Source organism: Mesoplodon bidens (genome assembly GCF_964165515.1).
Source record: "Mesoplodon bidens genome assembly, chromosome: 1".
In the NCBI taxonomy this organism is placed as follows: domain Eukaryota; kingdom Metazoa; phylum Chordata; class Mammalia; order Artiodactyla; family Ziphiidae; genus Mesoplodon; species Mesoplodon bidens.
In genome coordinates, this window is record NC_138176.1 from 184,358,652 (window position 1) to 184,373,177 (window position 14,526).

At 42.5% G+C, this 14,526-nt stretch overlaps 1 protein-coding gene across 2 annotated transcripts; it reads left to right on the plus strand.

Moving 5' to 3' along the window:
* Positions 1–349: 349 nt before the first annotated feature.
* Positions 350–10,610, plus strand: CCNG2 (cyclin G2). 2 transcript variants are annotated; one of them, XM_081227861.1, is made up of 8 exons: positions 350–657; positions 1,629–1,766; positions 2,418–2,555; positions 3,999–4,249; positions 4,447–4,525; positions 4,627–4,725; positions 7,460–7,665; positions 9,156–10,610. In XM_081227861.1, exons 2-8 carry the CDS (start codon positions 1,629–1,631, stop codon positions 9,277–9,279), a joined length of 1,035 nt encoding a protein of 344 aa, XP_081083987.1. In that variant the 5' UTR covers positions 350–657; the 3' UTR covers positions 9,280–10,610. The 2 variants fall into 2 exon arrangements, with proteins under 2 accessions (XP_081083987.1, XP_081083988.1); XM_081227862.1 differs by lacking the exon at positions 350–657 and adding an exon at positions 1,427–1,535.
* Positions 10,611–14,526: the final 3,916 nt, after the last annotated feature.

The following is a 14,526-nucleotide window of genomic DNA, read 5'->3' on the forward strand; positions in this document are numbered from 1 at the left end:
GAGTCCGCTACTTTGGGCGGACTTTTCAAAACAGCGAAAACAAAACAAATCGGGGACCTTTAAAAGGTGCAATGCGACCAGAAACTATCTCCTTCCGCCCCTCACGCCCATCATTCCCTTTCCGTCCTCCGTAGGATCAATAGAGGAATAAAGCCGTGCCCAAATTTCATCCTCCTCCTTGGGAGGGAGGAGTGGCTCAGTAAAGAAAAGGCGAGTTGAGGAGGCCACAAATCTGGCTGGAGACGTACACTTAGGGGAGGGACTCTTTTTCAAAGTCTGTTGAGAAGGCGGCGGATCCCTCCGCGGGGAGTCACGTGCCCCGCCCCCTTGGGGGCGTCGGAAACTCAAAACAAAAACAAGGGGTTTTATTGGGGCCTCCGCGGTGGTGGCGGCGTCAGCGGCGGTGGAACCCATAGTGGGGCAGGGCTTGAGGGACAGGCACAGCGCCCCAGCCGGAGGGTGGGCGCGCAGGGAGTGGGATGAAGCCGGGGCTGTGAGGCCGAGGCGGCGGTGGCAGGGGGGAAGGGTCGGATGCCGGTCGGGGGTACCATTGAGGCGGCGGGTCCCTGACCTCGGAGACAGGTCCGGACGTCCCCGCCGCGCCCAGTCCCATCCGACCGTGACGCCGCGGGCCGGTGGAGGCGCGGCTCCAGCACGGTGAGTGGGCCCACCCGGGATCGCGGAGCTTCTTTGTTCATGGTCGGGACTGCGAAGAGCGATGTCAGAGTGCCCACCCCTCAGCTTGGGGTGCGATTCCGGTCCTGCCCTCAGCCCTGGGGCAGTGGGCTCCCAGAGGCGGAGATGCTGATGGGATGGATGGATGGAGGGTCGAGGAGGCTGAAGACAGTTCTTTGGTGTCCCCCCCCTCCCTCATTTTGTCACGGTGCCTCGCTGGGGTGGTTCTTCTTGGATTGACAGCCCCGAGTCTCCGCAGAGTTGCGGAATCAGGGCATCGGTGGATGGAAGGGTATTGTCTGGGCACGGGGCGGGCTGTCGATCGGGTGGGCCGCGCCACCCCAGCGCTCTCCGGGACCTAGGTCTCTGCCTCTCGGGTTTTGTTCAGAGGAGGCGCTGCCGAAGCGGATGGAGAAGGCTTGGGGGCTGGACTCCAGCGAGAGGGGCTTCTGGAAATGGGCTCCGCGGGAGGGGCGGGGCTCGGGAGTCTCCTCCCTCCGGTTCTTTGTTCAGTCGCGAGACTTTCCCTCCCCCCACGTTGTGCAAAGCCCCTACCTCCCGGACCCGCTACCTTCGGAGACCCCGGTGCGTTCCACTGGGCAGAAACCCCTCCGCCCGCGACTTCAGGTGGGGCGGACCGTCCGGACACCGCCGCCAGAGGACAGTTTCCTGTTTGTGAAACGGCTGGGAGAAGGGGGCTGGCCGGTCTGACCCAGCGCTAGCCGGCGGACGTGACCACGGCCCCTCCCCCTGCCACACCTCCCTGGCGGTGGGGGAGGATTGCTCCGGGGTTCGGCTGGACGTGACTGGTTCCCTCACCCGCTTTTCTCTGGGGTGTGCTGGGGCGCCCCTCGCTGGAGGTATTGGCCCCAGCTCTTTTGTGCTCCCCCCTCCCCCCTCCCCACTCCCCGCTCCAGGATACATTCTAACTGTGTGTGGTGTCTTTGCTACAGATGAAGGATTTGGGGGCAGAGTACTTGGCCGGTCGTGAAGGGGTCCAGCTCTTCGGATTGTTGAACCTCTACCTAGAACAAGAACAGAGATTCCAACCTCGAGAAAAAGGGCTGAGCTTGATCGAGGCTACCCCGGAGGTAAGTCCCAGGAAAGATAACTTGCTCTAGTCGCTGACAGGGCTTGGGGAGATAACTTTAAATTTTTTTTTTTTTTTTTTTTCAGTTGAATCTAGACTAAAGGCTGCAAAGTTTCTTAAGACCACAAGTGGTCGTCCTAGAGTACTAAGATAAATCTTAATACAGGGTCATGCTTTTGTTTCTTAGCAAGAATGAGAGTGATACTAAATCTAGGGAAGTGTGGCTTCAAATGCACCCCCCAGCCTGCAGCTTCAGAATGGGAGACTCCCTGGGAACTGAGCAGGTCATTAGTGGAAATATCCTCTGCCTATGTAGGCTCTTAAGTGATTTTTTTTTTTTTAAAGAAAACAAGCAAGGAAACTTCTAGATGTCCATTACAAGGGAATTGAATTATATTTGCTCTTATCCTCTGGAAGTGTGGCAACAGTTTGCTTTATATTGAATTGCTGAATGTGTTTTATGATGTATATTTTTAAAAAGCAGTGTTGTATACACATTTTGTATCTAAAAAAACTGTAGTGCTTTGGTTAACTGATAGTCCCCCATATTCTTGAAGATTCAGGGGAAAAAATTACCTTATTTGAATCTGTGTGTATTGTCCATTCTAGTTCTAAGACAGTCATAAACTTTGGCTCTTGGTTTTTGTTGCAGAATGATAACACTTTGTGTCCAAGATTGAGAAATGCCAAAGTAGAAGATTTAAGGAGTTTAACCAACTTTTTTGGATCTTGCACTGAAACTTTTGTGCTGGCTGTCAATATTTTGGACAGATTCTTGGCTCTTATGAAGGTATTTCATCGTTTTTATAAATAAAACTTCATTTTTTTATATCCAGTGCCTAGCATGATGCCTAGAATACAAGGATTCAGTAAATATTTGGCAAATGAATGTAATTATTTCACTATACATAAACATTTTTAATATTTGGAACTGTGATCTTTAGTCCAGACTAAGAGACTACAAAAGTAAGCATATTATTGTATCTTAAGTTAGGTTTTCCTGTACCTCTTACATACCTTCTCTTTAAGGATGTGAAAAAATGAAGACAACTGTTTTTTTAGGTGTTTCTATATACATAGCTCTCAAAATAAGGTTTTCATATTTTCATCTTCCGTTATGTTTCTGTTGAGCCTAGGTGTTTTTAAACACTTGAAACATGGCAAATGGAAGTAAAGCAGTATGTTAAAGGTGACCTATTGCCTTCACTATGAGAAATCTTTTCCAAGCAGGGAGCCACACTCTTATTAACAATTACCAGCAAGTCATATGATATCACTTATATGTGGAATCCAAAATATGACACAAATGAACCTATCAGTGAAACAGAAACAGAATCAGGGACATAGAGAGTAGACTGGTGGTTGCCAGCGGGAGGGGAGTGGGAGAGGGTAGGAGTGGGAGTTTGGGATTGGCAGATGCAAACTGGTATATAGAGAATGGATAAACAACAAGGTCCTACTGTATGGCACAGGGAACTATATTCAATATCCTGTGATAAGCCATAATGGAAAAGAATATGAAAAAGAATGTGTATATATAGGTATAACTGAGTCACTTTGCTGTACAGCAGTAATTAACATTGTAATTCAACTATACTTCAATAAAAAATAAATTAAAAAAAAAACCAATTACCAGTAACTGTTAAATGTGGTGATACTTCTGCCAGTAGGATTGCTGTCAGCTGCTGGGTCAGTTTTCAGGGCACTGAAAGGGAAGCCGTCTGTCCATGGCAGCTTGTACATATGCTCTACTCTGCACATCTGATGCAATATCTCTCTTGGGGAAATTTGCAATGAAGTATGGGATGATTCTTAAATAGATAAGAAGAAACAAAGATGAATGTATTATTTTTATATCCAAAGAAGTATATTTTCTTGGTGTTGGAAGGCTTAATTTATTTTGGGGGAGGTTGTACTATTATGAATTTCATAAGTTTGAAATACAATGTATAACTGCGAGAAACCTAGCTTTTGAACTTGCGTTAAAAATTTTTACCCACATTTAAGTAATTTAAATGCTGAAAATGTCTTTTTTGTTTTTTAAAGGGAGGTTAAGACAGCTTAAAATGTAAAAATGATTAAGTATAACTGTGTGTAAGGGTAAGTACGGGGAAGCAGCTTGATTGTGTTCTGTCTTAAGAATAGGGGTTCATTACAATATTCTTTTAAGTGTCTGCTTTGCTAAGTTAAAGTGACAATTGTTGGAAGAAATGTTTTGTTCTTTGTTTTTCAGGTGAAACCTAAACATTTGTCTTGCATTGGAGTCTGTTGTTTTTTGCTGGCTGCTAGAATAGTTGAAGAAGAATGCAATATTCCGTCTACTCTTGATGTAATCCGGATTAGCCAATGTAAATGTACTGCTTCTGACATAAAACGGATGGAAAAAATCATTTCCGAAAAATTGCACTATGAATTGGAAGCTACTACTGCCTTAAACTTCTTGCACTTATACCATACTATAGTACTTTGTCATACTTCAGAAAGGTCAGTGGGATTAAAAATTAAGATTTTCTACTTCAGCATTGCTATAAGTAACAGTAAAGAATTAGAATGCTAGTGAAATTTATGTTTTTACCTGCTCCAAACTTTCAGCTTGGACTTTTAATGACAAGTCCTTAGAATTGTTTAAATCTTTAGAAGTTTAATAAATAAATATTTTGTTCTTTCTTTTCATTGTATAGGAAAGAAATACTGAGCCTTGATAAACTGGAAGCTCAGCTGAAAGCTTGCTGCTGCCGACTTATCTTTTCAAAAGCAAAAGTAAGTCAATTTCTTTCTTATATATATCTCACAGTTTGTTTTTTCCCCCGCAGTTTCTATTTCGAATTAAAAAAAATTATTTTTCTTTTTTTTTCTTGTAGCCATCTGTATTAGCTTTGTGCCTTCTCAATTTAGAAGTAGAAACTTTGAAATCCATTGAATTATTGGAAATTCTCCTGCTTGTTAAAAAACATTCCAAGGTAAATATCTTCAGAACTTATTCTTTAAAGCAAGTTTCTTCCTAGTGTTTTATTTTATCTTTTCTGTGGTGACTTAATCATTAAGTAACACTTTATGGGGCTCTTAACTTTTACTCATTTATTCTTGTATCTTAAGTGTTCATGTTCTACAAATGCAGCTTCACCCCAGACAGTATGAAGCTGGAAGGGAACCCGGTCACTTAGGCTAGCTTCTTTCTGCATTTAGACATCCCTTCTGTAGTCTTCTTGCCAGTTGGTAATACAGCGGTCCACATTACCCCATGCACGTTGTTCTAAAATGCGTATTAAGGGCTTCCCTGGTGGCGCAGTGGTTAGGAATCCACCTGCCAATGCAGGGGACAGGGGTTCGAGCCCTGGTCCAGGAGGATCCCACATGCTGCAGAGCAACTAAGCCCATGCTCCATACTGCTGAGCCTGTGCTCTAGAGCCCACGAGCCGCAACTGCTGAGCCCGTGCTCCGCAACAAGAGAAGCCACCGCAGTGAGAAGCCTGTGCTCGCCACAGCTAAAGAAAGCCTGTGTGTAGCAACGAAGACCCAACACAGCCCCCCCCAAAAAAAATTTATTTAAAAATAAATAAAATAAAATGTATATTAAGAAGTAGAGTTAGTAAATGCACGAATGGCATCCCATTACATCTGTAGGACTGAGTCATCATCCGTTTAGTAGCATTACCAAGATAACATCAACTACTTTTTTTTTTTTTTGCGGTACATGGGCCTCTCACTGTTGTGGCCTCTCCCATTGTGGAGCATAGGCTCCAGACACACAGGCTCAGCAGCCATGGCTCATGGGCCCAGCTGCTCCACGGCATGTGGGATCTTCCCGGACCGGGGCACAAACCTGTGTCCCCTGCATCGGTAGGTGGACTCTCAACCACTGCGCCACCAGCGAAGCCCTGGCTATGTTTTTCTTTTAAACTCCTTTGTCAGTCCAGCCTTATAAGTTTTTTCAATCATAAAGAGTTGTAAACCAAACATAAGCACAGTCCTTTTTCTTAAACTGATAGTCTAGTTGGAGAAGTATGGAACTGAACACGAAGCAGGGTGTTCTGTCATTTACAGTTCTGTGTCGCAGTCCCGTAGGGTCTGTGTCTGAACATAGGGAATACTTCGGGATTTGGTTAGCAGAGAAGTAGGGTAGACCGTGAGAGGCACAGTGACTTGGAACCTGGTTCTACCAAAAGAATCTTAGACAGTGGAAGTTTGGGCAGCAAAGGCTTACGGCTAGGAAGCTGGTGGACTAGAAGGGTTTGGGAATCATTTTAGGGTAGGCTTGTAGATAGAATATCTAGGTGATAGGCACAAGCAGGAAGAAGTACACCCAGCTCAGTGGTTTTTAGAGGCCAAGCATGGAAATGAGGCAGGGAGTCACGAATGACCAAGATTTGGACCTAATGGTGGAGAGAATATTGGTACCATTGAGGGAAATTGGAGAGAAGTTAACTGTGATCAAAGAAGTATGATTTTAGGTACTTGTATACCTTACAGATAGGTAGATATCTAGCAGATAATTGGCAGTCTGGACTAAAAACTCCAGATAAATTATAGTTGGAGATTGAGATTAGCAATTTCCCATGAGGAAATAATAGTTGAAACCGTAAGAAATTTGGGGGAGTCCTTTGCTTAGGGGTTGATTAAAACTCTGGGTTTTCAGTGTTGGCGGTTTCCCCATGTAGGGGATGTAGGAGGTGATGTCAGGAGAATAAGAGAGTGGTAGAAGCCAGGCTACCAGGGGATTAAGATGTGACTGGATTAGGTGGAAATGGAGGCCAAGATGATATAAAATCATCATCTGGGGCTTCCCTGGTGGCGCAGTGGTTGGGAGTCCGCCTGCCGATGCAGGGGACACGGGTTCGTGCCCCGGTCTGGGAAGATCCCACATGCTGCAGAGTGGCTGGGCCCGTGAGCCATGGCCGCTGAGCCTGCGCGTCCGGAGCCTGTGCTCTGCGACGGGAGAGGCCACAACAGTGAGAGGCCCGCATACCGCAAAAAAAAAAAAAAAAAAAAAAAAAAAAATCATCATCTGTTTTGTGGTCAAGTACACGCAACGTGAAGCATTTTGTTTTAATACATAACTTCCAGCTTTTGTTTTAATCACGAGTTTACTAGTTTGAATCTAAACCTTTTATAATAATGTCATTTGGAGACATCTTCAGTGAAAATTGATTCCATGAAATAAATCGGGGCACTCCCCAGTGGTGGAGGAACTGTGCCCTTCTGGGGGAGTTCCTCTTCTCTCACACTGCCAACTTCTCCATTTGCATATATCTGGTGTCTTAATGTAAATGCATATTTTAGCAATCCAAGTAATGCTATGTTACAGAAACGTAAATTATGTTAAATTCCTTTGCATTGCGACTATCAAAGTATATACTTGATAACTGATTTATTAACAGACCTAGTGTTTTTAGGTTAGTGTGCTTTCTTAAGATAGGCAGAGTATTCTCTGTATTGAATCCTATGTAAGTGATTTATACCTGTGGTGCTCCTCCCCTAAAGCAGTGGTTACCACATTTTGACTGCACATTAGAATCACCTGGGGAGCTTTAAAAAAACCTTGATGCCCAGATGACACCTCATATCAATTAAATAAGAGTATCTGAGGGTGGGAGCCAGGCATCAGTATTTTTTTAAGGATCCCAGGGTGATTCCAAGGTGCGGCAAGGTTTGGGAACCGCTGTCATAACCTCTTCATTTAAATATTTTTTTCAGGTTAATGACTCCGAGTTTGTTTACTGGAGGGAGTTAGTTTCTAAATGCCTAGCTGAATATTCTTCTCCTGAATGTTGCAAACCAGATCTTAAGAAGTTGGTTTGGATTGTTTCAAGGCGCACAGCCCAGAACCTCCACAATAGCTACTATAGTGTTCCTGAGTTGCCCACAATACCGGAGGTGGGGTGTTTTGATGAAAGTGAAAGGTAAGCAGGTTCCTTGACTAATGAGACTTCCCCAGACTAAATGTTACTGATTTTTGTGTATCAGAGCCCCTACCTCTGATAGCATCATTTCTTTGGGTAAGAAAATTAACCAGAAGTAGTTTTATTAAAATAGGCAATAGTTTGGAAGTGTACCCCCTCCTCCCCACTTTTTTTCTTTATTAAAAAACAACAATGGGGCTTCCCTGGTGGCGCAGTGGTTAAGAATCCGCCTGCCAATGCAGGGGACACGGGTTCGAGCCCTGGTCTGGGAAGATCCCACATGCCGCGGAGCAACTAAGCCCCTGCGCCACAACTACTGAGCCTGCACTCTAGAGCCTGCGAGCCACAACTACTGAAGCCCATGCTCCTAGAGCCCGTGCTCCGCAACAAGAGAAGCCACCGCCATGAGAAGCCTGCACACCCAAACGAAGAGTAGCCCCTGCTCACCGCAACTAGAGAAAGCCTGTGTGCAGCAATGAAGATCCAACACAGCCAAAAATAAATAAATAAATAAAATAAAAATTAAAAAAACAAAACAACAACAAAAACCAGCATCCTATATGTCATTACCTCCCCGGGACTTATAACTGGAAGTTTGTACCTTTTGACCACCTTCACCTACCACCCCCTCCCCCCAAATCCGGCAACCACCCATCTGTTCTCTGCATCTGTGAGTTCTGTTTTGCATTTCCAGATTCCACATATAAGTGAGATCATACAGTATTTGTTGTTCTCTGACTTATTTCACTGCTCATGTTTAAAAAAACTGGTTGTTTCCCATCTTCTTTGCTTTTTGAAGTACAGTTTAGTTAAAAATACAGCATTCTGGGTTTTTTAACGTTAGTATGGATTTCTGAAATGGTCCTATGGACAGAGGCTGTGGGTTAAATGACTTGAAGGTAAAGGGAACTGCCACCACTGATGTGGCAGAGTCCTGTAGAGATGTTTAGTTCTGTCAAATGCCGTTGTCTTCTTCAGAGTTTATTTTTGTTAGTAAAGTGAATTATTTAATTTTATTGAATTTCATTGTTCTATGCTGTAGGGAGAAGAGACCATAAGTTCCATTTTCCTAGCTCGTTGGTTTCTTAGTTTGATATTTGAGAAGTTCAGTGATGCAATTACTGATGCAAGAAAGACATCAAAACCATGTGATAGGAGATCTTTGTCATTAGTTTGCATTTACTGGATTTAAAATACTTAGAATTCTATAGTTAGTTGCTGACAGAGTTATTACTTGGTACAAGAATAATAGTTTGGCAAGTGGTAATTTGTTTAAACCTCTTAAGCAAATCTGTATTTTTTAAGGAGATTATAATACACTTCACTTTAGGAAGTCCTTCTAAGTTGAATTTTGTCTCTGTAGAGCTTAAATTTTGAATGTAGAAATCCTGAGACTAGAGCTACTTGTTCAGCAGTTTAATTTTGCGTGTACGACATTTAAATGTGTTTTAAATGATGGGATCCTCTTCTCTCTGTCTTTTTCCTTTTAGCGAGGACTCTTGTGAAGATATGAGTTGTGGAGAAGAGAGCCTCAGCAGCTCCCCTCACAGTGATCAGGAGTGCACTTTCTTCTTCAGCTTCAAAGTGGCACAGACACTGTGCTTTCCGTCTTAGAAATCTCATTGTTCTGGGTCCAAAATTAAAGTGTATGTACAGGTTTCAAAGCAATAAATGGGGGAGTAGGTAGTTTCCTGGTGCAGCCCCCATCTAGGCAGGAATTGCATAGACTCTGGAATACCTACCTTCTATTTATTATTCAGATCAGATCTGGCCTATTTTCATATTTAATCCTAAGCCATCAAATGGGTTAGTGCCTCTTAAACAATTAACAATACTTCAGACATTGGCACTTTATTTTTCTCCTTGATCTTTAGCTACGTGGGGGAGGAGGGAAGGTGCTGATACCTTCAATTTATTACTTTTCAAGAAGATTTTTAAAGATGAATAGTGTAGCTTCAACTTTTTTATTAAGCCTTCAGGTGTCTTTATTGAAACAGATTGGGAGTGTGCAAGTGCTTCCTTAGCAGGGACAGCGGATAATCCTTTAATGGTTTATCTTAGATCTCTCTCCCCACCCCCCCATTCTCAGAGCAGAGAATATACTCTTAAATGTCAAAAACCTTTTTTTGTTTGTTTTTTGTTTTGTTTTTTTAAATGATCAGTGTTCTATCTGATGCAGACTCTAGAAACTTAGGAATTACAATGTCGACATTTCTGTGAATTTTAGTATGTAATATCTTCATTTCTTTGAGGTTTCTGCCAAAACAGAAATAAGCAACAGACTAGGGTTGTTGGATAGTTGCATTCCTAATGACTGTTGTCAGACTATAGTATTATTTTAATGTTTTTAAAACAATCCATAATCTAGTTTTGCATGTACCTGTATGAGAGCAGTGCAGCAAGTTGAACAGAACTAGGTAACTATGGAATTGATAAATGTTGATCTAGTAGCACATTTTGTCTCATTTTCTTCTATTAAAAAAGTCTGCATGATTACATTGTATTTCCTTTGTAATTCACGTTTCAAAAATAATGGTATTGTACATGGGTGCCAAGACTGAATATGAAGTGTAAAAAAAAAAAAAAACCTAAGTGTTTGTAGTATTATAGTTTTAAGCGTATCTGTGTGGTGGTACAGCCATAAGAATAGGGATTTATAAACTCTGTACACATGAGATTTTGTACAGAGAATTTTTTTAAACTTTATAAACTGTATATGAAAATGTAAATCTTTAAAAATGTACATAAAAATCCTGTATTTTTTTACCGTGTGTGTGATAGTCTAGTCATTGCATGTAAATATAATTTATTGTGTATTCTGTATTATAAATCATATAACGATGACTGACTTTTTTATTGGTAAGTCAGCATCCATTGGATGTTTTTTGAAGTGAATCTTTTTGAAGTAATAATAGATTACAACTCAAAATAAAAATATTAATGAATTGTACTCCTTGTTTGCAGTCACATTTTAATTTTTAACTTTTTGGTGAAAAAGAAAAGGTGCTTGCTGTATTTCAGAGGGGAGGCTTGAAGTGAGGCTGGAGCGCCTCCAGGATAAGCCCTGTCTCTGGTTACCAGAAGCCCTCCAGGTAGTATTTCCTCACTGCAGTTTGGCCCTGAGCCTTGGAGATACTGAAAGTGAATCTGTCACTGGAGAGTTGACCTCTCTCTGGGGTGTACTCATATTAAAAGAGTGACATATTAACCTGAATGCCTATTAGTTTATAGCGAAAGCCCAAAGGTATCAAGTAGACCAGAATACTCACGTTGGCAGGTTAGTACAGTTTCTCTCTCTGCAGACAAGCCAAATTCTCTTCAGAAGGTCGCTTGGTGAATAAGCTCTAGGGGAGCTAGCTTTGACTGGACCTTGCCAGCCTCTAGCTCTTTGGATCTTTTTTCCCAAGCTTTAGGCTTGATCTGCAAGTGGTGGCCTCCACAACCCTTTTTTTTTTTTTTTTTGCATGAGTTTCCCTATCTAGTTTGGTTTCGTAGACCTTTGTTTGCTGTAGTTGGTTAGAAAATGAGATATACAGAATATGGTTTTCATGTAATACCTCTTCTCCCCTGGCAATAGGGACATGTTTTCCTACCCTCCTAGTGGAGAATCTCTGCTTGAGTGACCCTCCCTCTCTTATTAAGCGATTTGGCAAATAGTAGACAATATATTCTGCTTTCAGATTTTGATTTGTTGAGCTGTAAAAGTTACTTGTGGCTTTGCAAGTCTTGAACCCTCTTCAGTTCTTCTAGGGTTTTATTGCTGCTTTTCTTACTACATGGTCTTTCTGTGTGAATCTGTCCACATGTGACTTCATCTGTTCTCCTTTCTGGTTTTCATTGTATTTAGACCCTTTTCCCGAACTCCCAACCTATTTGTTCAAAACTGGTCGTCCCACTTGGAAGTTTCTGATTACGCCCAAACCTGCTCTTCCTGTGTGTCTGTTTTGAGAGTAGGTACTCCATCTACTCAAGCTGGAAACTTAGGTGATTTCCTCATTTCTTCTTGCCTGCTACCTCCAGCCTGGAGGTCACCGTTTATCATTTATACTGTGTATCTACTCTGTCTCCACTTTTCTGCCACTGGCTTGGCTCAGACCTGTTCTCTATTAGCAGGGTTACTATTGTACAATATCCTAATCATCTCTCAGTCTCCAGGCTTACTTCTGATACCCTTGCTGCCTGGATATCCTTTTGAAATATGCAAAACTTTAAAAAATAAGCAAATTTGATTTTCTCTCCTGAAAAATTATTCAGTAGGTACTTCTCAATCAGGATAAAGTCTATATTGTGACATACAAGTCTCTTCCTAATCAGAACATGGCACCTTTCTCTGGTCTTTCTTTTCCTTGCCATTTCCTAGAGCTATAAAACGTGTATTAAAAAAAGGTAACTGGGGCTTCCCTGGTGGCGCAGTGGTAGAGAGTCCGCCTGCCGATGCAGGGGACACGGGTTCATGCCCCGGTCCGGGAAGATCCCATATGCCATGGAGCGGCTGGGCCCGTGAGCCATGGCCGTGAGCCTGCATGTCCGGAGCCTGTGCTCCACAATGGGAGAGGCCACAACAGTGAGAGGCCCGTGTACCGCAAAAAAAAAAAAAAAAAAAGGTAACTGGCAGCTATATGGAAGATGGAGCAGGTGGAGATGAATAACGTAATGGGGAGACCAATCAGGAGCCCTGCAAAAATCCAAGAAGTGATGAAGGACTGCACTAAGGCAATGGCAGTGGAGATGAGGAAGACAGGACTAGAGAGCACTGTCTTTTGTCTTTTTTTTTTTTTTTTACAACTTTATTGGAGTATAATTGCTTCACAATGGTGTGTTAGTTTCTGCTTTATAACGAAGTGAATCAGTTATACATCTGTTCCCATATCCCTTCCCTCTTGTGTCTCTCTCCCTCCCACCCTCCCTATCCCACCCCTCCAGGCGGTCACAAAACACCGATCTGATCTCCCTGTGCTATGCGGCTGCTTCCCACTAGCCATCTACCTTACGTTTGGTGGTGTATATATGTCCATGCCTCTCTCTCGCTTTGTCACAGCTTACCCTTCCCCCTCCCCATATCCTCAAGTCCATTCTCAAGTAGGTCTGTGTCTTTATTCCTGTTTTACCCCTAGGTTCTTCATGACATTGTTCTTTTCTTAAATTCCATATATATGTGTTAGCATACGGTATTTGTCTTTCTCTTTCTGACTTACTTCACTCTGTATGACAGACTCTAGGTCTATCCACCTCATTACAAATAGCTCAATTTCATTTCTTTTTATGGCTGAGTAATATTCCATTGTATATATGTGCCACATCTTCTTTATCCATTCATCCGACGATGGACACTTAGGTTGTTTCCATCTCCGGGCTATTGTAAATAGAGCTGCAATGAACATTTTGGTACATGACTCTTTTTGAATTATGGTTTTCTCGGTATATGCCCAGTAGTGGGATTGCTGGGTCATATGGTAGTTCTATTTGTAGTTTTTTAAGGAACCTCCATACTGTTTTCCATAGTGGCTGTACCAATTCACAGTCCCACCAGCAGTGCAAGAGTGTTCCCTTTTCTCCACACCCTCTCCAGCATTTATTGTTTCTAGATTTTTTGATGATGGCCATTCTGACTGGTGTGAGATGATATCTCATTGTAGTTTTGATTTGCATTTCTCTAATGATTAATGCTGTTGAGCGTTCTTTCGTGAGTTTGTTGGCAGTCTGTATATCTTCTTTGGAGAAATGTCTATTTAGGTCTTCTGTGCATTTTTGGATTGGGTTGTTTGTTTTTTTGCTATTGAGCTGCATGAGCTGCTTATAAATTTTGGAGATTAATCCTTTGTCAGTTGCTTCATTTGCAAATATTTCCTCCCATTCTGAGGGTTGTCTTTTGGTCTTGTTTATGGTTTCCTTTGCTGTGCAAAAGCTTTGAAGTTTCATTAGGTCCCATGTGTTTATTTTTGTTTTTATTTCCATTTCTCTAGGAGGTGGGTCCAAAAGGATCTTGCTGTGAGTTATGTCATAGAGTGTTCTGCCTATGTTTTCCTCTAAGAGTTTGATAGTTTCTGGCCTTACATTTAGGTCTTTGATCCATTTTGAGCTTATTTTTGTGTAGGGTGTTAGGGAGTGATCTACTCTCATGTCTTTTGTCTTTAGGCGTTAGAAGTAGACTCACAGACAAGTCCAGGAGCCTGGTTATACCCTTCTCGGGCCATTCAACCAGTTGGCTTTCCCATAATTGTGATGAATAAAATTGAGAATCAAGCCTCCTGCCCATTCACAGCAGAGGTGAGGAGAAGGCTGCCATTTTGGTCTCATACTTGCTCCTTGATTTGGCAAGAGATTTGGCTTTTCAGGTTTCAATTCTGTCATTTCCTATGATGTGGTGTGCACACTTTGCTGCTTCTGCCAAAGTGCATGCTGGAATACAACTCTCCCTGACCCCTTGGTCCCCACCCATTTGACTCTCAGGAAGCGAGATTGGACAAATAATGTGTTGCATTCACCTGTTAAGCTTGGAGTTAATACTCAGGTTAAGTGTACAGACATTGGCTCCAGAATACAATTTTAACCATTTTCTTGGTCTAGGATCTGCCTTTTTCCTTCACTTTCTTTCACTGCACACTGGGTTCTAATATGATGTTCCCCACTGCCTCCCACCTTCCGTGGCATGCATGCCAAGTGCCAGCTTATTTAAGCAACCGACTTAATCAGATTCTTACATGGCCAAACACCATGTACTTTGCATTTGTCACTTGACTTGAGTTTTTCTAACTATTTATATCAGAAATGGTCAACAACTTTGCTTTGTGGTTAGCAAATCGGAGTGTGTGGTAGATAGTTTCCCAATAGCCAATGAGTCCTCTCATCCCTGTGCACACA

Excerpts from the sequence above, each read along its gene's own strand:
- CCNG2 (XM_081227861.1), top strand. The coding sequence starts at position 1,629 with ATGAAGGATTTGGGGGCAGAGTACTTGGCCGGTCGTGAAGGGGTCCAG. Across the intron at positions 4,250-4,446 it reads CTTTGTCATACTTCAGAAAG|GAAAGAAATACTGAGCCTTG; the intron begins GTCAGTGGGATT and ends TTCATTGTATAG. Across the intron at positions 4,726-7,459 it reads TTGTTAAAAAACATTCCAAG|GTTAATGACTCCGAGTTTGT; the intron begins GTAAATATCTTC and ends TATTTTTTTCAG.